We start from the raw sequence: 20,832 nt of genomic DNA on the forward strand, positions 1-20,832 counted from the left end.
GCTCAGGAGCGGGTGTTCGAAAGCTCACCATGATGGTGGGTAATTAACAAGGGCCCTTTCAACATTTAGAAGCTGTTGTCACACAACCTTGGCACGGTTTTAGCAGCAGAGGGTCCTGTTCCTTCATCAGCAGGGGGGATGAAAAGAATTAATTTGGGCCCCACTGGTTAAACAGGTTTCCTGTAAACTTTTACAGATGCCAAGAGTTGCTTCTGTTTTAGAAGGGCTCAGCTGAAGGATATAATGCATCTCGGTGTTTACACATATTGTCTTAATGGAAGAATGTCCAACTGGCTGCTCCACCAACTCAGTTATGGAAAAATCATACAATCAATCAGAAGAGGGGGTTGTCTTCAACAACAGGCATTTAATCCAGGGATCCTGCCAGGCTGCACCAAAGAACTAACATAATTCTAAGACGAGCCCTCTCCTTGGAGAGAGGTGTGCTGTTTCTCCCCAAGATCAGCCAACGATACTGAAATTAAAGTTGTGGAAAAGTGGCCATTGTCACTTTTTCTTTAATAAAGATATGAAGGTTTTTTTTCCTGTTAAGGCAAGAATTTCATCCTGCTGCTAGGATCTAGTAATGCAGCCTTGATTACAGAAGAAAAAAAAAAAAAAAAGCTTAATTACAATTAAAACTAAAGTATTACACTTTTAAGACAATTCAGAATTAAAAAACTAAACCAAAAAAAATCCAAACACTCTCCTTCTGATTACCTATCCTGAGTCCAGTTTCATAACAGATTTTGAGGTACAAGACAATAAATTAAAAGTTCATTCCAACTGCGGAGATCAACCATTTCCTCAATGCGATGTCTTCTTTACTCCCTTTCCAAATTTGGCATCGAGTCCAAGGCCTGCAAAGAGATAAAATAATCCATGTGCATAGAAAGTTTCTTCACATTCTTCAAACAAACATAACACAAGGAACTTTGTGAAAAATCAGCTTAACAGCAGCGATTTACTAACGGGCACTCAGAGGCAGTGACTCACCCAGTGTGGGGTTGAGGAAAGACCTAATAGATCTGCTAGAAGTCACACTCCTCTTTCCGTGCACTGGTAAGGCTACTAACTCAGTATTCCATCCAGACTGTTCTAGTACTATTAGATTTTTTTTGACCAGTGTCTTTTTTTAGCTCTCCCCTCGCTATACATCACCTCTATTTAAGTTAACAGGGGAAAGGCCTCAGGTGTTTGCTTCCCAGACTTACCCAAGAACACCAGGACTGTCCCCACCCACTGCATTGTACTGATGGGATTGGCAAATAGAATGACGGATGCTAAAATGGTGAAGAACTTGCGGGTCGTGGTGATGATGGAACAAGTCAGAGGTCCGAAGTATACCACAGTCATGAAAATAAAACTCTGTAAAAAACAAACAGACACCTTTTGTCAGTCTGACTGGAAAAAGTACAACACGGATCCTCTTTTCAGATGAAAAGCCATTGAGCCAGAGCCGAAAGAATCTTATTTCAAATCCTGACTATTTGCATACAAACTTAAACCTGTTTCAGTCTGAAGGTAGCCTGTACAGAAAGCAAGCAACAGCCAAAGCAACAGAAAGTGAAGCAGCCTTACTTTGCTCTCTCTGAACTGGCCAAACACATCCCCATGAAGACTGCAGAACACGGGAAGTGTATTTACCTGACCCAGTGCGCTTGTCAGGCCAAACAGTAAGATGTTGTAAATGATGCTGGGGTAGCGTTCTGTAAAACTCAAGAACTCCCAGAGCTCTCCAGTGAACAGTATCCCTGGAAGAAAGATCAAGATGAAAAGCATGAACTACGAGCCGAGGCAGCCCGAGCAGTAGTGTTAATTTCAGTTTACGCATAATTTCAGTTTACGTTTGTAACCCAACAGCAGCTACTAAAAGCAAAGACTAAATTCCACACAGTGGAAAACAAAAAGAACAGGAGAAAATGTGATCACCTTCCTAGTTAATTAATGAAAAAAGCAATCATTAACTGCAGATCCAATTCTGACAAAACAGTCCCCAGCAATCAATTAGATGCGCTACTCCCTAATTGGAGCCAAAAGCTACACTGGTACGGTTTGCTTCTCTGCCAGCATGAGAGAGCCATCAGGTAGAAACCCGGGAGCACAGAGCTAGCCTGACTTCTCACAAGTGAGCAAGCGTTGGGCAGCTGCACTCTGCGTGAAGCGGTGTCCTCTAGTGGGCATGAGCAGAGCTACACTGGACAACCCCGGCTTTTTATATACAAAGAAAAACAAACAAACAAACAAAAAAAAACCACAAAGGAAATTGCAAAAAGTGTTCTAGGCCCATTTTTGGAGCTTGACGCAACACCTCTTCCCACAGGGTGTCTGTCCCAGGGCGGTCTCTGGGCGCGGTGGCTGTGGTTTTTGCAGGGTGTTCCTTACCAGCCCCCAGGAACAAGGTGGACCATAGATTAACGTTCAGCATCATGTGATTGGAACCCGTTTGGTAGTGAGCTCTCATGTGGTCCTGAGATACACCAGTCAGCCCATCCAAGGTCAGGGACAGCAGCTAAGAAAAGACGAGACAGAGATAAGAGACAGCAAAGAAAACCTTCATTCTTTATTTCCTCTCTATGGGGAAGATCTTGAACATTCATTCTCCCTCTTTTTTAAACACCCCAATCACCTATCAAATGGCGATTCTGTGGCCTCAAAACACATGCTAAGAGGGATGCGTGTGTATTCGTGCACTGATCTCATACCACAGCTTAAGAGCGCACCCCTCAAACCCAGGCGTCCTTCTGCAGAAGTGTTTCCACATCAGCTTTAGGGTACGCTTGAGGTACAAAGGACGCGGCCTTATCGGTGTTGCAACTGTTTGTTCCTCCTCACCCCTGCCAGGGTTGTCTGTGCCTTGGCAGTGCTCACCAGAAGGAGTTCTCCGTAGCCAAAGACGTGGTCATCGCTCCCAGCCCCCTTTTTAGGTTTGTACAGAAACAGGGCCACGCCTGCGACTATCAAGAGGACGCAGAGATACTTGGCCGGTGGATACTTCTTCCGCAGCAAAGTCACTCCTAAAAGCATGACTGTAAAGAAGCAACGTCACAAACCACTCCCAGAACCCTCGCATGGGAATTTGACTTGGCCCAACAGAACGACACACAGATAAAGCACCACTTGCTTTTCCCATGGCGGAGCAGACAGGAGGGGAGATGCACTATTTTGACAACAACCGAGGTCCTCGTTGAGGGCATGAGTAATGCACACAAACGCATGAGAAGAAATGTGAAATTTGCTTACCTGGAATGGGCTTACAAGATTTACCTAGGACCTGCAAAAGAAAAATTGTAGTAACTATTCACATATCATCGCGTGCTGGCGATGAAAGAGATCACAGCAATACAGGGGTGACCCTACGGGATCAGACCACCCTGCTGCACCCTTCCAACAAAACATACCCAATACTTCAAAAAAGGACATGCAAAAAAAAAAAAACCCCAACCCCACCACACAGCAACTGCTAAATGAATGGTGAAGGTTTCAGAAATCGTTTCAAGCCCTCCAACGTTAGTGCCGACTCCCAGTTAGCAAATTCCCATCATCTCTAGGGATTGTTATTCTCTTTCTGTAACAGTCGGAGCTCTCTTAACCCCTCTCTACACACCCAGTGCTGACTGAAACACGGCGCTACAGCCCCACAGATGCGGCTACAGGAAAATAAGTCAAAATCACAGTTTCCCTCCACATCATTTCACCAGCCGGTTCTTCCACAGCATTAGCTTCCCCTGCACGGTGCCTGTTTTTGGGGTACCCCCAGCATTAGGGGGTAACGGAATGCTAAGCCGTACACACGAACACCCTCCGCCCCCCTCCCCGGCCCCGCTCCACCTGAGTGGGGTAGCTGACGAACTGCAGAGCCGAATTGCTGGAAACCATGGCGCCCAGGTAGGAGAGCGAGCAGGCGGCGTAGAGCCAGCTCCGGGTGCGATCCGCTTTGACGGCGTCGAAAAACCGGATCACTGCAAGGACAACGACGAAGAAGAAAGTCAGGAGAAGCTGCCACAACGGCCAAACCTCTAGGAGAACGTCACCGGGGACGCGAGGGATGCTTGATGCTGATGCTCTGCCCGAAGAGCGGCCGCGACCGTCCCCTCCGGGGCAGGGCGCGGGGGGAGAACCCCGGACTAGTGACCCAGAGCGGAGCCCACCCCCGGGGGGTGTCAAGTCCCGGTTGGCCGCTCCCGAGACCCGACTTACGGAGCTTGGCGAAGGCGGCGTTGATGACGCACTGGATGAAGACCAGGGTCAGGGCGTACTTGAACTTCTCCTGCTCGGCGCCTTCCCCGTACCGTCCCCGTGTGCTGAAAGAACGCGACACGGTCAAGACAGCGGCGGGTGCCCGGCCCGGAGCCGCCTCCCTCCCTCCCTCTCCCGGGGACGCGCCGAGACACCGGGCGGGACTCAGCCCGGGGCAGGCTCCCCCGGGGCCGGGACCCGGAGCGAAGACGGCCGCCCCCGGGGCTCCCTCTCCCCGGCGCTCACATGCTCTCCTGCAGGATGCCGTAGTAGAAGTAGCAGGCGAAGACGCCCAGGAAGCAGACGGGTAGGCGGAGGCGCTCGGGCAGAGCGGTACCGTTCGCGTTCGCTCCCATGGCGGCGGCTCGGCCGCTCAGCGCCGGGGCCACGTCCAGCGCCACATCCCGCAGCGCGGCCGGCGGCTGCGGCGGCGGCGGAGCGGGCTGCCTCATACGCCCGGCCTGCGCCCGCCGGTCGATCAGGACCCGCCCGGTCTCGGCCGCGATCGCCCGCCTCCCTGCCGGGCTCGCCGCCGGGGGGAGCGGGAAGCGGGCGGCGCTGGGCGCCGGGCGGGGACGGTCCGGGGGGGAAGCACCGAGACCCCCCCCCGAGGTCTCCCCCGCCGCGGCTGGGCCGCGGTCCGGTCACGGCCGCGGGGTGCCCCCGCCGGGGCAGGCGGCGCCCGGGGCACCCCCGGCCTGGGGACCTTCGCTGAGCGCGGCCCTTGCGGTGACGCAACCCGATGTGGAGCGCGGGGATTGGCTGCACCAGCGGGGGCGGAGCTAACGGGCGGGACCTGGTTGGCGTTCCCGCCGTCGCCTGAGCGACTCGGCGAGGGGAAGAAGGCGCGCGCGTGCCCCACCCTCCGGCAACGCCGCGCCCCGCGGGTGGGCGGGGCCTGGGAAGCTCCTCCCCTCCGCGCCTCGCCCCGCCCACCCTCAGGCTTTTACTCTGCCGGCCCGGTCGACGCTCCAGCATCTCTCTTACTGAACTCTCCCCCCAGTTTAAACTCGATATCCATTAAATCCCAAAGAAGTACTGCGGATGCCCGAAATATTTATTTTGTTTCCTTTTAACTGGCAATACCAGCATCTGCAAACAACCCCTCTAAACGCAAGACAAGAACTCCAAAGCTAACATTCCTCCTTTAAGCTTCGCACTACGTACATAAAATACAAACTTCAAAACAGCTGCAAAAATAGTGTCTTTGGAAGAAAATAGAGTTTCTACATCAGATACAAGAAAATAGGCTTCTTTAGTACAACCCCCAGCCTTTGCAACAAACACAAAATCAAATACTTTTGTTGTCAGGAGGCTTTACAATCAACGTTCCCGTGTTATCGCTTCACTTTCTAAGGCATCACGTCGGGACAGCGCTGCTGGAGGCGGCCGTGCTTCAGACTCCTGCCCAGCTGCAGCTCCCTACACAAATTCTAGCCCCTCAGTGAGGCGGGGGGGGGGGCGAAAATCCACCCCAGGGAGCCAGCCCCAGCCAGGCTGCCCAGGCTCGTGGCTGGAAAGCAGCAGGTAGTTTCTCTACAGCAGCAACAACACCCCCCCCACACACAGCAGGGACCTTTGTGTCAATGCCAGTTTTCACTTCCCTCCCTGCTTCCCACGGCACGGCCAAGGCACCTGAGAGACTTCTGCCCACACGCAGGGAAACCAGACAGGCAGCTCGCATCTCAGGTGCCTCCTTCACCCTCGGTCACGCGAGCTTTCCAGAGCACAGATCCGTGGAAGCCTGCCGTCAGTCACCTGCGCTCTCCCCATTTGCACAGCATCCTTAAAGCTCCAGCCGTGTTCCGAGGCGGGGGTAGAGGTGTCCAGGGGAGGCATGGTCAGGGATCCACTGCTCTCCAGCCCGCTCTGAGGGAGATGAGCTGTCTTCACAGTGCAGGTACACAACATTTTCTGCTCCAATACATCCCAGGGCAGCTGTCCTACAGACCCCTCTTCCCCCATCCCACTCCCCGCGGTTCAGCAGTCCCAGACAGCCGCAGGGCTGAGGGGATGCCGAGGAATCCCTAACCTGAATTCTCCCAGCTCAACCTCGCTCACAGAGCCACAGAGCCTGAGTTTGCCTCGGCTCCCCGCAGCACTGCCCGGCTGCTCTTCACCAGCAAAACAATCACACAGGAAACAAAAGACAATTAGAACACAGGAAAGTGCTTTGAACAGGGGAGGCTCAGAGAAACAAGCCTCTCCAGCAGTGCGGAGTCCCGTGGCACACTGAACTTCACAGTTTCTATCATCCTCGGGAGGAAGCCTGTTGTCATTCTCAATCCCAGGGCTGCCTCTTAGCCGTCACATCCCACCTTCAAGGCACACGTCTCCACAGGCTGGCAGAGACACACTGAGGAGCCAGAGCTGCTGTTGCTGGCTAAGCTTTCCCAAAGGCTTCACACCACGAGAGAGCTGTGGAAGACGACGTTCTCCTCTGGCTGGCCGCGCTTCCAGTGTTCGTAATTCAGTGAAGGAGACTTGGACACCTCGCTGAAGCTATCTACTGCAGCGTCCTTCCGCACCCCGAGGAAGGGGCTGGGGGCTGTGGGCTGGCAGGATGTAAATGTGCCCGTGCCAGGGCTGGAAGAAGCTGGAAAGCCCCTGAAGAGGAGGCCCACGTTTGGGAAGAGAGGCTTCACCAGGCTGACGGGGCAGAAGGCAGAACCGGTGGGGTTGAAGTGCACTTTGTTCTTATCTGGGCAGGAAGGCTGAAAAGGCTGATCAGGGCTGGGAGAGCTGAAGGAGAGAGACAGAGTGGACATGATTAGGAACAGACACTCACGAGGGCACCGAGCAGCCACTGGGAAACCACCTGGAGTTGTGCACTCTTCAAAGAGCCTGACTAAAACCCAAACTGCCTCTGTGAGCTGGACAGCTCTTCAAGTACAGAGCAGCATGAAGAGCCTGTTCTGTTTTGAAAGCACACTTATTCATAGGAGAACCACCCCTTCTCCTCCACAGGCTCTGCTGGCCGAGAAAAACCTACTGCCTGGGAAGGGCAAGGACTCACAAGATCCTTCCGAGCATGTCCGAGGGTTAGCAATTCAGCTTTCAACTCTTCTCACCAGGGCCTGAACAGCCATGTTTTTGTTGGGAGTTTCTCCTAGAGGCTGCTCCCTACTTTTAGAACAGGGCAGGGCTGGCAATTGCAGCAACAGAACTCTCTCCTGCCCCTACCCCAGCATCCTCCCGTAAGGCCAACCTCACACGAGTTCTCTTCTGCCAACAACTCCTCATACTTACGAAGCTTCTTCAAAGGCCCGGACCTTCTCGCATCCCTCGGGAGGTTCCCGTTTAAACATGTAGCTGTGGTTGGGTCGAGGAGAAGAAGCAAAGGCCAGGACTGGTGAAGGGCTGCCCTCGTCTAGCAGGGAAAAGATACTTTTTGAGAAATTTTTAAAAGAATCCAACAGCACTCTAACTCAACACCAGACATGCTTTTAGATCCTGGGGCTGCAGGCTACAATACCCCAAAGCTGCAGCATTTTATCTGTGTAGCTCCCAGCTCACATCCTCCATCTAGTACTGAAAACCACCCACCTGGAAGGGTAGTTACTGGAGCTTTAAAAGTCCACTCCAATTTAGCCAAATTGGCCGAGACTCTCTCTCCCATCTCAGCTGCAGCTTCCAACCCAGCACACAGACAGGGAGGAGCCATTGCACCGAGGTTTTCGTAGCGCTGGCCCCCTTTGTCCCCCCTGACCTACCAGCCCCTCCGCTTTCAGTGTTTACCTTTCTCCTTTGGATCTGGCTGCACCTCGTCCGCCGCAGAGGAGGGCTCTTCTGCTGCCAGCCTCACCGGGGTGTGTGGAGAAAGACGGAGAGGCACGGAAGGGGAAGGAGAAAGAGAGAGGCTGCTGCAGCTGCCACTGCTGGGCTCCAGAGTCAGGGACGCATCTCCAGAGCCTCTCTGGGCAGGCGCTGGCGCCCTGTGGCCGTCTGGGACATCCAGTATCTAGGGAGGAAGCAAAGTCTTAGAGGAGCAAGAAACCCCTGTCACCGGTGAAGAGGTTTAACAGCAGTTGCGCCTACAGAGCAGCTACTTGGGGTGCTGGATCCAGATAGAGGTAGAGCCTCCACTTCAGGGAGCGAGGCAGCCTTCTGCAACCGGGAGAACATCGGGTTCTGCACCCCGTAATGCACTTCAGTTCATAAGCTGCCTGGGATCACTTCTCCCACAACTGCACAGCACGAAGTAGCCTTTGGATGCCAGTCTAAGTGTCTTAAAGCTGTCAGTGAGATGTCATCTATCCTGAGATTACTACTGGCTGATCTCTCATAGCACCAGCAAGTTTTAAGGAGGGAAGCCAGCAGCCACTTGACCCAATTTAGACAGTTACATGCCTAGAACAAGCTAAAACTAGACACAGAGACCATCCCCATGGCCAAGAAACAGATATGGGCAGTGTCTTTAGAGGAAAGGATTTCCAAAACCACTCAGAAGTTTCAGGGCAATCCTGTGACCTTCGCTTACCCGCAAAAGCTCTTCATCTCCCTGTTCCTTCACAAACGCTTCCTCCAGTTCCTGGTTTAGCCCCTCCAGGCTCCTATGCAAGCAGGGGCTGAGCCTCAAAATGGGAGATGGAGAAAGGAAGCCTGAAGGAGAGTCCTGTAACAATCCAGAATCGATGAAATTAGAGTTCTATCTGCACAAACTCAGCAGTTACACCCTGTTCCCACAGCTCTCCAGGGCTCACCCAAAGCCTTCCACGAGGCTGACGGGAGAAGACTTGACAGCAGAGTCATGCAGACTCACTAACTGCAGATCAAAGCAGAGGGACATGTGGAAGAGGTGGGAGAAGAAGAGAAAAAAAAAAAAGATTCTCCCTTCTCAGGCATGAGAGCAGAAGTCTGAGAACAGCTTGGACACCTGCCCAAAGGGTTTGCTCTCCACCTCACTAGGACACACGATGACAGCAGAGCAGGGGGAGACATGAACGTACCCTGAGCGATCCAAGGACAGCATGGTCCCCCTGGAGCGGGGAGCTCTTCTCCTTTTCTTTGCCACTTCTGCCATTTAGCTTTGTTCGCTGGAGCTGCTGCTTCAGTTTGGCAATCTAGCAAACAAAGTTTCAGCTACAGAACCAGACAAGCCAACACACCTCCACCAAAAAGGATCATGCCTTGTCTCTCTCCTCCCCCGCTTTTCCAACCCACAAGGAAGTACCAAAATAGCAACGGTTTCAATCACACAAGCAGCAGCTCCGGCCACCTCTCAAAGGGTGGACCAGAAGTACTTGCAAGGCCTCATCACAAACTCCCCCGCTGCGAAGTGGCCAGTGCCTTTCCTCTAGTAGATCTGGGTTATCCTCCACCTACAGAGCATTAGGAACCAGGCCCCGCCGGAACCCCCATACGCCTCGACACCGACGAGCAACACACTGGGTTTCAGTGGAGCTACTTTACAATAGCTGCCTGCTAGAGGAAGCCAACAAAATCAGTCTTTAGTTGAATCACAGAGCGTCAGAGATGAGAACAAGGGCTAAAGTCTCATCTTCAGTAGTATCCTGTCCTCCCACTCCCCTCCCATGCAAGCAGGAGCCTCCTGTACATTACTACCACAGATCTTGCTCAAGCATTGGGAGTGGTCTATTTTACCTCTCTGCGGTGATCTGTGCTACCCCAAGAAGCAGAACGCTTGTGAGCACTGGAGCTGGCTTTCCCCACTTCTGCGTCATGCCAGGACACTGGAGTCTGAAGTGATGAGAAACACGGCTGAGGATAATCACAACATTTACCACCAGTCTCTAAACCAGTAGAGTCCTAAGAATAAGTGATCAACTACTGCCTGTTCACAGTCCTATTCCACTCTACCCCCATTAATACAATACTCTGTAATGTGCATCAGGAGATAGCCATTGTTTGCCAAAACAAAGTCGTTTTGGCCAGATTTGTGCCTATCTGGAAACTGGACCTCATAGACCTACATGGCAAGTGACTTCTGGGAAGTCAGTGGCTTAATCACCACAAGTACCTGACGAGATAAAGGGCACCAAGCTGTTACTGCAGAGAAACAACCACAACCGCCCCTGTACTGCTTGCACAGGCTCCCGTCTGATGAACAGTGACGTAGGGTTTCAGGCACTCATTGTACGAAGAAGCATTACCGAGAGGAAAAGCCTCACCCAACTGTGAGAACACACAACTTGCTTCTGAGACCTCAGGCTCCCGTATCGGAGTTCAAAGGCGTAACCAAAACCAGAGTTTGGCCTGCAGACTGACTGCTGCTGCTGCTGGAGCACTGGAAGAACCCAGCTGCCTCTCCAGCTCACATCCCTCCATCTGCAGGGCTGGCAGTTCTCAGCTGACTCTCTTCATGCAGAAAAACAGCCTCAGCACCACATTACACAGCTGTTTTCCAAGCAACAGCTACATTTTGAATATCAATGGAAATCAGAAAGGGCTGTTAATCTGATCAGCAAAGGGTGTGAACTTCCTTCCACTGAACTCAGCCATCTCAGCAGACACTCCAGGATCTTAACACTCCCAAGGCACACCATTTTCAAGACCAGCCATCATTTTTTCCCAACATCACATTTCAGTGCCTCTCAAAACACTCACCCTGTGTCACTGTTGCCTGCCATTTCTGTGGGAGGCTTTGGATGATACTTCTCTCCTCCATCCTCAGCAACAGGCTGCCAGAAGGTGCAAGGGCCTGAGAACAGTTACTCTCCAAGCAGCTTAACTGATCTCCCCAGAGGCTACTGCAAGAACAGCAGCTGTTCTAAACAACCCTGTTGAGTCACAGGGATGACAGAAGCCTCTTCTCTCAAAACAGGTTTTAAAATCTATTTAAACCAAAGGAACAAGGCAAGTTACCTAGAGAGGTACCAGGTTTCCCTTCTGTAAAGGGATACAGGTGATTTCTAGGCAGAAATCCAAGCCTCTCCTGACTTAACAGGCTCTGAATGAAACCCCTCCTTACACACACCACTGTAAGCAGAGCACACCGCGTTCCCTACAGCTAAAACCATTTGTTGTCTAGATCTTCGTTTTGCAACGCCTGTAAGCAGCAGACATCCTGGCACAGTTCTTTTCAACTTAGTGTTCAGTTTGGTTTGAGAGAAGAAATCCATTCAGTGTGAACCATTGCTCTGAAGTCCTGCTAAGCTCAGAGCAGTTGGTCGCAGCCATCCCCGTGCCACCCCTGAACCGTGCCAGACAGAGCTGAGGAACAGACCAATGCGATAGGAAATCCTACGGCAAAGACCAACCTTGCAGTTTCACACATGGCACATCTGATCTCATTTCCTACCTCAAATATTCTCTCCTAAACAACTCAAACATCATTATTTGGCCGTTATCCCAAAACATTGTGTCATTTTATATCCCAGTAGATCACACATAAGAACACTAAGGAGAAGAGGCAAAGGTCTAAAAGACAAGACCACAGCCCTATCCCACATCACTGCAAGAAGCAAGTCCGTGGGAAGCTGAACTCCAGCTGCTAACAACAGTCCCGCTTTGCAGGACGTGACAGAAACTCTCCACAACTCGCTGGAAACCTCCTGAGCCCTGTTTGAGAAGTCACTTATTGCAGCCTATTGCTGTGACACTCAGAGAACTGAGCACTGCACCAGTGCTAACAAAAAACTAGGGCCTAAAAAGGAAGAAAAGACACTGTGTGCAATAGGAAGGCCCGAAAATGAAGAGCACATACGCGTCCCACCTCTCGCAGGCGGACTGTCAAGGCAGAAGGAAATTACAGAACCTTTTGTACTAACTGTGGCAAAACCGCTTCCTCAGAAAAAGGAGAGAAAAAAATGCTTTGCACATCAAGATAAAGCCACAAGCTCCAATCATGTATAGTGCTGCCATCCTCACCCCCACACTGAGCACCTGCAGTTGTATCTCTCACTTAACCACCTTATGATAGCAAATCTACAGAGCTCTGCAAAACAGCTGATCAGTAGCTGAATAAGGAAGGAAGTAAACATGTACTGGCTAGCAGAGAAAGTCCCAAGTTTGATAACTATTGAGCCTGAAAACATGGAAGGAGTGGCAAAGTCCTGGAGGTTACGATGAGGAACATTTTATTAATACACAGGGAAGTCTAGAACCAAGGACTTTATTCCCACCTTTCAACAGACAAGTCATTTGCCACACAGAGGTTTGTGTGAAACAGTGGAGATCACTGCTCATTTCACAGGCATGTTGCAAGGTAAAATTAGCATTTGCAAGACACTTGTAGATAACTGATGAAAGACTGCGGCACACCTGGCCTATTCACTGCAGAGAGGAGTGACCAGCTCCATGCTCAGCAGAGTCTGAATTAACATAGTGGTATCTTCCATTCTGGGAAGAAGGAGGTGCCCCTCTTCTCCAACTCTTTCCCCAAAAGGGCCACATGCAGAAAAACTAATTAGCCCCAGAACACTGGGGTTAAGTGTTCCCACCATTGCTGATGAAGACAGAAAGGAAGAGTGTGCTTCCCTGACTCAGAAATAAAGTTAGACAAATTCTTTCCCTTCCTTTCCAGCATGCCCTCTGCCCTCAGCAGTGCACTTGGGCACTAGAACTGAAACAAAAGCAGGCAAGAATACTTTGGAAAAGGACAATGGAAGTTGGAATCCAATTGAGAATTTCCTGCAAACAGCCCAGTAATAAATTGTTGAATAGCAAAGATCAAACAGCAAGTTAACAGAGATTGAATGTGCTAAATAAACGACTTGTTAAGCAAACGGATGCTCTTATCCTTCTAAATTCTTTCACCTCTGCAGATAGGCAAGCACTATTTGCTGCCACAGAGTAATATTTACAGGTTGCTAAGAGTTCCTAGAGGTCTGGAGCTTTTCCATTCTACAGTGGAGAGCTGTGCCGTTCGTGCTCACGATCCCTTCTGCGGGAGCACCCCTGACTTCTCGCAGCGTGTGGCACACAGCCTGCGAGTGTTATATAAGGACTTGGCCCAGAACTGCAAGCCAGAAAAAAAAAAAAGTAGCATTGAGCCAGTACTGGAGAAGAAAGCCAGAGGCCATCTGCCTCCAAACAAGGCCAAGGAAATTCTAACTCTGCACCAAAGTGGAATCAATTGAAGCTGAGAAGCAAAAGGGGAAAAAAAGCCTTCCTAGAAAGTTGCAGCTGGACGGATGGAAATTTAATGCCTTCCCTATTCACCCCCCATTTACACAGTTTGTTTCAGTTCTGCAACCCTCTCCTGGCCCAGAGACTTCATAGGCAGTCTGCAGGTGCTTATACCTGGGTAGCTTTGTCATTCATGCACGAAGTGGAAGCTCCTTCAGCATCCCTTGGCCACTGTCCCAACAGGTACGAGCCCACAATGGTGTCTAGTGAAGAGGTGCGCCGCACGCGGGGCTGCCGGGGACGGCAAGTCTTCTCAACAGCAGCAGCACAGGGAACGCTAGCTAGACAAGGGGGAAAAGAAAAGAAAATTAGGCTTCCAAAGCCAAGATTCAGCAACAGCTATCACAATTAACAAGCCCACATGCATTGCAAAGATCACAAGAAGGGAACTAGCACATAGAGCCTGGCCTGGAAAAGTCCATTTATTTTTCAGAAACCAGAGTCCTATTGCTTCTAACGTGCCCAGTGAGTTCCCACTCTCACAACAGCAGCAGCTCTTCCCTGTCAAGGCCATGCGGCTGCCCAGCCTCAGTGCAGGCAGATCTGCTGCTTCAGGTCAGCCATCGAAAACCAAGCAGCAACAGAACCACCACTTCAGTAGAGTGGGCCAGCAAGTGCTGGTAGATTGACTGCCCAATCTGCCCTCCTACTCACTCCTCCACTCCACTGCAGAGCTGTATTCACGCTTATCACCAAGAGATTGCTTCTCTAGAAGCAGAGATTTTATTGCAGTCCTTAAGCGCCTGCTTGAAATCATTGATCAGATATTCCAGTTGAAGTCAAGGGAGCTGCTACACAACCAAGTGACATACTCAGCATGTCCACATTGCTTTTGCACGAGCACTGTAGAAAAAAAACACACCCCACTACGCTGTCTATAAGGCCATATTTCTTACTAGCTGGAGCACAGTGCTTAGTCAGAGAACCCAGGCTCTTACTCATGGTAAGACCCAACAGCAAAAGGGAAGCTGCGTGCCTCAGTTTCCCCCAAGGAAGCATGCTCGCTTCCAGTTTCAAGGAGGCCAAGAGAACACATCTGAAGATCTGGATCCTCCAGCAGGACTGCAGGGGTGCTTGGTGTCATTTGTACGTGCGCGCATTCATTCAGCAAAGATCAGAAAGTAAGATGTGCAACCTGTTGACTGTCATAACCCGTCGTTGGCAGGGCCCAAGCTCAAATCCAGGAGCTCTGGATCTGCCCAGCTTCCACGAGATGGCCGCACTGCCTGTTCAGACATTACTTTCATAACAGTAGCTAGAAACATGATTAACAGCAACGCTTTGTAAATAAGACTAGTTTAAGTTTGCGTGTCAGCAATGATGCACACCAGCGCAATCCCATCGCAAGGATGGAGAGCCAAGTGTCTCTTGGCAGGCTACAGCAAAGGGAGACACGCAGCATGCACTTTGCTGCGCCCTCCCCGTCTCCTCCATTGCATCCTGGCCGGCTCCAAACTAGATGTGATCAACGCATGGCCCATAGGCAGGCAGCACAGCTGCCCTTTTCTGCAACCCTGTCGTCACCCCTGCAGCTGAAAAAAGGTGTTATTGCCAAAACCAAAAAGGTAGCAAGAAAGAGGCGAGTTCAAGCCAGCAGGAAGGTTAGTTTGCATTTCATTTTGATTAGACATGCAAATTACCACGCACATTAGAACCAGCCCTGTGGCCTCCTGGCAAGGTATTAAGGCCATGCACAGCTCTGCTCCAGGTGGTTTGTGTACAGATATTCTCTCCCTTCCTCCCCAAAACGAGGGCATAGCAGGCAGGTAGCGAGTTAACCACACTAAAACCAGCATTAAAACTGTTAAGCACTATGTTGTGTTTGCCAAATACCTCTGTATACAAATGTGCTGGGGCACCCACTGCAGGCTCATGGCTGAGACTGTTCCAGGGACATGGCCTGTTAAATACATCTTTTTATCAGCTAAAATACCATTTGAGCAGTGGAATTTGAGTTCTAGGTGAGAAAAGGGTAGGAACAAAAAGCCACGTGGGAGGGCAAGAGAAGCATTAGTCCTTGCATGACAGCCACACCTCGGAAGGTCCACACTGGATTAAAGGCTTATTGTGTTGGGTCCAGCTGGCATTTCAAGGCACACTCCCTGCTCCCAACAGCTAACAGTAAGACAGCTACCACTAACTCTAATTTAGAAACTCATTAGTATTTGCAGCTTCCTCTTCAGTGCCTCATTGCCCCCACAGGCTATGTTACTTGCATCTCCATTACGTATGACTTCAGCTGTCTCTTCCTCTCACGCTGCTCTCCCCAACTAGACTGCTGGCAGAAGAACTGAAAGCTGCTGTGATACGGCAGTCCCTCTCCCACAATGCTTTGGCAGCACACGTCCCCCACAAAGCTCTCCAAGAGGCCCCCTTTGATATAACCATCGCATCCAGAGTGAGTGGAGTCACCTTTGTACTCCAAACCTTCAAGAGGGCAACACAGTCAAAACCAGCCTGAAAGGACCTCGAGAACAGACGTGACCAAGAGCAGAGGAGACGTGGCCTCCTACGGTAACAACTGCATCAATTGTGTATGATGGCTGACAGACACCTAAAGCTATTAATGTATGAACAGCAAGAACTGTCATTCCTTTTCATGAAGTACAACTCACGTACTTGCTACCCAACAATTCAGTTTGTTTTTAAGCAGCACCGGGAAGCCCGAAGGGCAGGGGGCAGCTGGGAGATGCAGGGCACTGCTGGAAGCAGGTTGCCCCTCCTTATGGTGCAAAGGCTGCATGCACAGCACGGTGCGAGGCGCCGAGGCAGGGTGGAGCGTCCTGTTTACAGCTCCGTGCTATTATCATCCCTCCGCACTGAGCCTGCACAGCTGCCACCTGGCCACGAGCTCTGGAGTTGGTCCAAGCCAGCTCCACAGCTGAGAAGTGTCAGGTTGTGGCACTTTTACTTTTCATGTGACAGTAAAGCTGCTGCAGATAACAGAACCGTCGTCGTATCTCCAGGAGCCATTTGGCTGCCTCCAATTGCTGCATGAGGCTTTCATGCAGCCACAAGTTAGAGACTGGTGCAATGCATTCATTTAGAAGCAACAAGTTGTCAGTACTGGAGTTCTAGATTTGCAGCGTCCCTAGTCTTTCCCAAACACATCAACGTCAGTGAGCTCAGAGCTTCCTAAACAGTCTCTCTAGGCCAGCCAATCTCTGCATCTAAAAAGAGAAAACAGAAGTCTTCAGTAAACTTTTAAAAATTTCTGGGGTCACTTTTCAATAAAGAATACTTACAGCTGAATCAAAAAAACAATGGTAAGCAAAAATAAAGTTCCCATTATTACTTTCTCTAGAGCTGTAAAATTTATTTCCTTCCCTCTCCAGATGTCACCCTGGGGAAACTGACCCTTTAATATCAGAAGAACATTTAGAAATTTAGGGACATACTGTTCAGACCCTGACATTTTCTGAATATGCCCCTTCAAAGGTCTATCTTAAAGTGATGAAGCATAAAATAACAGTCCATGTTTAAATATAATCAGCTTTCAAGTTAACCATGGAACAATGGGCTGCCTGAGGCTTCACCATGCAGGGAAGCTTTCCCTGCATTCTGTAATATCAAGGCGTACCTAATGGTTTTTGGATGCAGTTTTCAGTTTATTGGCTCAAGCAAGAGTTGTAAGCTCTCAAGTGAGAATTTGTCAGGATGAGTTTAGCTGAGATGGAACCTAAGCAATTCTGTCAATAACTAACTTATGCAAATATCTTCTACCCCAGTGTAACAGAAATTACTGCTAATTATTTAAGTTCTGTATCAGCTTCCCCCATCTACAACTTTTAATGCTCTTTACAACACATCATCTTTTTCAGATGATGCTCCTGATTTGGGGGATAGGGGCAGTAAGATAACATAAATGCCTAAGTTGAATTTCTCACGGGCCTGTCAAACCACAGCAGGACTCTGTGACACAGAAAAGTCTCTTTTAGACAAAATATTCACACCAAACCGGGCTGCTGGATGTGTATCAGTGTCCCCTACTGCACCCCAGCACTGCTTCCTTGATCTTTAGCATCTTCCTAGACAATCTAGATGGGAGATCTCTATACGAAACATTTTTTTGCACAACAGCTACCCAGACACAGTTCAGGTGGCACAAGCAGAAGGGACACAATGCTGGCATTGCTGTGGTGGTTACCAGGGCAGGAGTTCCTACAGCAGAAAAGAAATAAGCTATCTGATCATGCCAGAGCACTAAGAGCATCTTGTGTTCATCTTACGGACTGTACTGCTTAATGAGTTACAGCTCTAACCAACAGTTTTGGTGTAGAGCAGGTCTTGGCCATAGCATCACCCCGAGCTCGCTGGCTCCCATCTGACAGAGCAGGAGGTAAAGGCTGGTACACAGCAAGAAATCCAGTATCTTCCCTTCTCCTCTTCTCGTTTTAAAATTTAACTGGACAAGAGACATGCACAGGGCTTCCAGATGATGTCAAGAACAGTGATCCACAATCCACGTCAGGGAATCGCACTTCATCTAACCTCACTCCACAAGATGGTACTTGATCAGAAAACATATCTCCTCTGAGGATCAAAACCACTTTAACCAGGCATTTCCAGTGGAGTGACAAGCAGAAATGTTAGTGAAATAAAGATCAGAACTGAAGCTTCAACATTATAACCCATTTAAATCTCATTTCAATTTCTCTGCAGTTTCATCATGGTGAATCAAGTTACCTGACAGGTTGTTGCCAAATAGGACAAAAATTCTCAGCAGCAAACAAGCTTCAGAAAGATATCCTCAGTTTTAATTTAATTTTTTTTTTTTTTTCCAGATGGAGCAGGTAAAGGAAAGCATATGTCCTGACTGCTGCACTGAGGAAACGCAACAGAATCAGTTATTTTTGAACAATCCCAATCTTTAACATAGCAAAGACTAAAAATCTTTACAGGTAAAGAATTGCCTTTTCTCAGCATTGTGCCTTTACTGCACTCTCTCCACATTCAGAAGAAATGTGGAGATTTAAGAAACCATGCTTGCAACCATCACAGTCAGCCCAGGCACTTCCTTGCGGCACACCAAAGTGCTGCTATTGCATGCTACTTCTGCAAAAGCACTCCGTGAGAGGACCTTAATCTATCACACAATCTGAAACCAACACAGGATTATGCAACGAATAAATGCTTTTGCTCTGGGAATCCCAGAAAGACTAAAAGGAGATGAACAGGCAGTTTTACCTGTTCTTAATGAAATTTAAAATCCTGTGCTTAGTACACTACAGAAACCTACAAACGTGCTAGAAAATAGAAGCATTTCACAGGAGCTCACGGCATCGTCACAGTTAGCTACCAAGACAGGAACAAAAGCACGATCAAGAGTTGGAGAGGTGCTGGGATGAAAGTTCAAAGAAGCTGGAGGGAAAAAGAATATCCTCTCCACAAAGACAGCTACAGACAGGTCTTTTTAAGTGGAGAAGACGAGGGGAAGATCCCAAGCTTTAACCAGAACTGGAGTAGGAGATCCAGAGAAGCCTGCCAGAACATGCTTACTTAAGGTACCAAAAGACAAGGGAGGCTATAAATCCACACCATCTGAGCGGTCTCCACAAAAACCCCCACCAGAAAACAAAGCCAAGCAGGGATGCAGAGAGTATCTCCAGTACAAGACGGGCAGCAGGATGACTACAAGCAACCTTTGAAGGCTGGACACGGTTTGCATTTTCTAGGAAAAGAAAAATCTCACTTTATCGCAAAAGCAAGAAAGGAAAGTTATGTTCAGTAGTTGTGCAACAGGAAAGAAGAATGCAGTAAGACAACCAGTTGCAATTGATATGTATGGGTAGAGAAAAAGAACAATTGGAATGTTAAGGGTCTTCAAAGAGGAAAATGAACCTGGAATTTATAGGCAGATTAAAAGGTAACAATACACACAACCCTCAGCCACTCCTGCAAAAAGAGTTAACACGTCCACAGCGGTAACTTCCGACACCAAGTCTTTTCACCTCAAGTCTCTGCAAAGGAAGTATTCTACATATCTCTCTCAATATTTTAAAATTATAATCCCTTTAAAGAAGATTTACAACTGAAGGGAAATTCACACCCATGCCAGGATGGGATTTCATAGCTCTTTGCTCATTTCAGTAAACATTAATACAGAAATGCAAAACCCTCAGAGCACTGAAATCCATTGCACTTTCCGGTGAATAGGCAGAAGCTGTGGTTAAACCACACTACCCCTCATGACTCTTGCTCAAACTGTACACACACAGCCCAAGACACCCAAAAAAGTACCTGCTGTTCCCAAAGCACAGCCCTCTATGAAACCCCACAAGAACCTTTCTCCGCTTCAGCGCTTGACTGACGCAGAAAGGAGCAACCCACAGAGGGGGAGCATCAGGAAAGAAAAAAAACCCAAGGGCAAAGAGGATCCTACACCAGGTTGGGGAGCTGGATTCCCATCTGATACAACCCAGCAATGACTTGCCCTGCAGCCTTCGCTGAACCGGCCCCGAGGGCTTCACGACTGGCCTGGGAGCACAAGGGAAGAAATTCCAGGCTTTGTAATCACTCCCCTGGTTACAAGCTGCGTTAAGAGTACAGCTGGAGAGCGCTGCCCAAAGGACACAGCATCTGCAGATATCATTGAAGGAAATTAATAGGGGACACTAGCAGTTCAAGCTTTTTTTTTTTTTTTTTGGACACAGACATTGTTAAACAGCAACTCCCTCCAACAAGGCTCAAGGTCTGAAGCTGAACACCCAGCTGATGGAGTAAAAGAGCTGAACTCTTCACCTTTAACTCAATTCTTTCAAAGTTTGTTTTTCAAATGATAAAAAAATGTGAAGAATTTCAACATTCTCAAAGTCTTTGGTTGAAGTGCACATTTCCTAAATCTAGCCTGATGGAAGTCACCACTTTGGTGGGACCTTCAAGCAAGCCCATCTCTTATCCACTGATACAGGCTGGGAGTGCTTCTGGGCTGGCTTTACACTCTGAAATTTAAGTAAGAACTAGGAAAAAAACAGGTGGGCAGGAAGCCTCTCATGAACAATAAGAGTGGTTTAGAAACAAGCAAAAACTTGTTCAAACATTAGATCTTTAGGACTTGTTCACTCTGATCCTGGAGAATACAGATGACTAAGGAGCTACCAGGATCATCCATGTCACCCGTATCAGAAGAGTGAAACCCAAGCAATGAAGATAAAGCTGTGGGTTTGGGTTTTTTCCCTTTTTTGTTAACTCTATGTAAATCAATTCTTGATAAGCATCTAGGAATCAAGATCACTGCAAAAGGCAGGGCTCTCACTCTCAAGATGAGAAACTTTTGATTCTCAAGCCCTTGGAAATCTTCCAATACAGATAAAGTAAACCAAAAACAGAGTAAGACATCCTTGATATTTCTACAGTTACAGATAAGGTGGAAAACAAGGAAGAAGGCTTCCTGTCCTTTATAGACATATAACTACATAAGTCACATCAACACTTTATGACAAGCCCTCCTCCCATACTCACAGTCATCTTTATGGCTAGTTGCAGTTAAGCCATCTGCCTGGA

At 49.1% G+C, this 20,832-nt stretch overlaps 2 protein-coding genes across 11 annotated transcripts in view; both read right to left on the minus strand.

The window, feature by feature from the left end:
- Positions 1 to 347: 347 nt before the first annotated feature.
- On the minus strand, positions 348 to 4,720 carry SLC35B1 (solute carrier family 35 member B1). Its single transcript, XM_030021572.2, has 9 exons — positions 4,486 to 4,720; positions 4,201 to 4,304; positions 3,832 to 3,962; positions 3,244 to 3,274; positions 2,872 to 3,029; positions 2,386 to 2,512; positions 1,648 to 1,754; positions 1,215 to 1,368; positions 348 to 860 (listed from the first exon to the last, which is right to left on the minus strand). The coding sequence occupies exons 1-9, from the start codon at positions 4,689 to 4,691 to the stop codon at positions 808 to 810; spliced, it is 1,071 nt and encodes a 356-aa protein (XP_029877432.1). The 5' UTR covers positions 4,692 to 4,720; the 3' UTR covers positions 348 to 807.
- Positions 4,721 to 5,278: 558 nt separating this feature from the next.
- FAM117A (family with sequence similarity 117 member A) overlaps positions 5,279 to 20,832 on the minus strand; it is a 33,937-nt gene continuing 18,383 nt past the window's right edge. For 7 of the 10 annotated variants that reach the window (XM_030021543.2, XM_030021540.2, XM_030021541.2 and 4 more), the window contains 7 exons: positions 13,444 to 13,610; positions 9,844 to 9,960; positions 9,189 to 9,302; positions 8,720 to 8,854; positions 7,978 to 8,200; positions 7,489 to 7,609; positions 5,279 to 6,981 (listed from right to left, as the gene is read on the minus strand). In XM_030021543.2, coding sequence (XP_029877403.1) covers positions 6,642 to 6,981; positions 7,489 to 7,609; positions 7,978 to 8,200; positions 8,720 to 8,854; positions 9,189 to 9,302; positions 9,844 to 9,960; positions 13,444 to 13,610 — 1,217 coding nt within the window. In that variant the 3' untranslated portion in view covers positions 5,279 to 6,641. The remainder of the gene's footprint in view (positions 6,982 to 7,488; positions 7,610 to 7,977; positions 8,201 to 8,719; positions 8,855 to 9,188; positions 9,303 to 9,843; positions 9,961 to 13,443; positions 13,611 to 20,832) is intronic. The other 3 variants (XM_030021539.2, XM_041125055.1, XM_030021544.2) reach the window with 3 other exon arrangements.

This window comes from Aquila chrysaetos, chromosome 8 (genome assembly GCF_900496995.4).
Source record: "Aquila chrysaetos chrysaetos chromosome 8, bAquChr1.4, whole genome shotgun sequence".
In the NCBI taxonomy this organism is placed as follows: domain Eukaryota; kingdom Metazoa; phylum Chordata; class Aves; order Accipitriformes; family Accipitridae; genus Aquila; species Aquila chrysaetos.